Below are 290 nucleotides of genomic sequence, written 5' to 3'. Positions count from 1 at the left end.
CTGGCGCCGCCGCTCCAGGTCGAACAGCTGGGGACACACTGGGTGAGCACTGGGGCATCACTCAGGAGCCCCCAGGGCAGGCTTGGGGAGCCATGGGGCTGCCCCCTGCCCCATAGAGGGGGTCCCCCCTGCTCCCCCCTGCTCCCCCATCCCTGGACTCACGGTGCGTGGTGAGCGGATGAAGATCTTGGTGTGGCCGAATGCCAGCTCCTCGACAGGGTATGCCAGCTCAGCCAGCAGCACCTCAGCCCCGTTCCTGTGCCACGGTAGGAGATGAGGCTGGTCAGAGC

The 290-nt window shown here is 67.6% G+C and overlaps 1 protein-coding gene across 1 annotated transcript in view; it reads right to left on the bottom strand.

The window, feature by feature from the left end:
- The window catches only part of MYO1A (myosin IA), a gene marked incomplete at its 3' end in the record, with an annotated part of 6629 nt that overhangs the window by 2308 nt on the left and 4031 nt on the right, over positions 1 to 290 (bottom strand). The window contains 2 exon segments of the mRNA XM_009080303.1: positions 3 to 27; positions 163 to 284. Coding sequence (XP_009078551.1) covers positions 3 to 27; positions 163 to 284 — 147 coding nt within the window.

The sequence above is a fragment of the Acanthisitta chloris genome, unplaced genomic scaffold, assembly GCF_000695815.1.
Source record: "Acanthisitta chloris isolate BGI_N310 unplaced genomic scaffold, ASM69581v1 scaffold20968, whole genome shotgun sequence".
Classification (NCBI taxonomy): domain Eukaryota; kingdom Metazoa; phylum Chordata; class Aves; order Passeriformes; family Acanthisittidae; genus Acanthisitta; species Acanthisitta chloris.
Note: the sequence above shows the minus strand (reverse complement) of the source record. Positions and strands in the feature narration are given on the sequence as shown.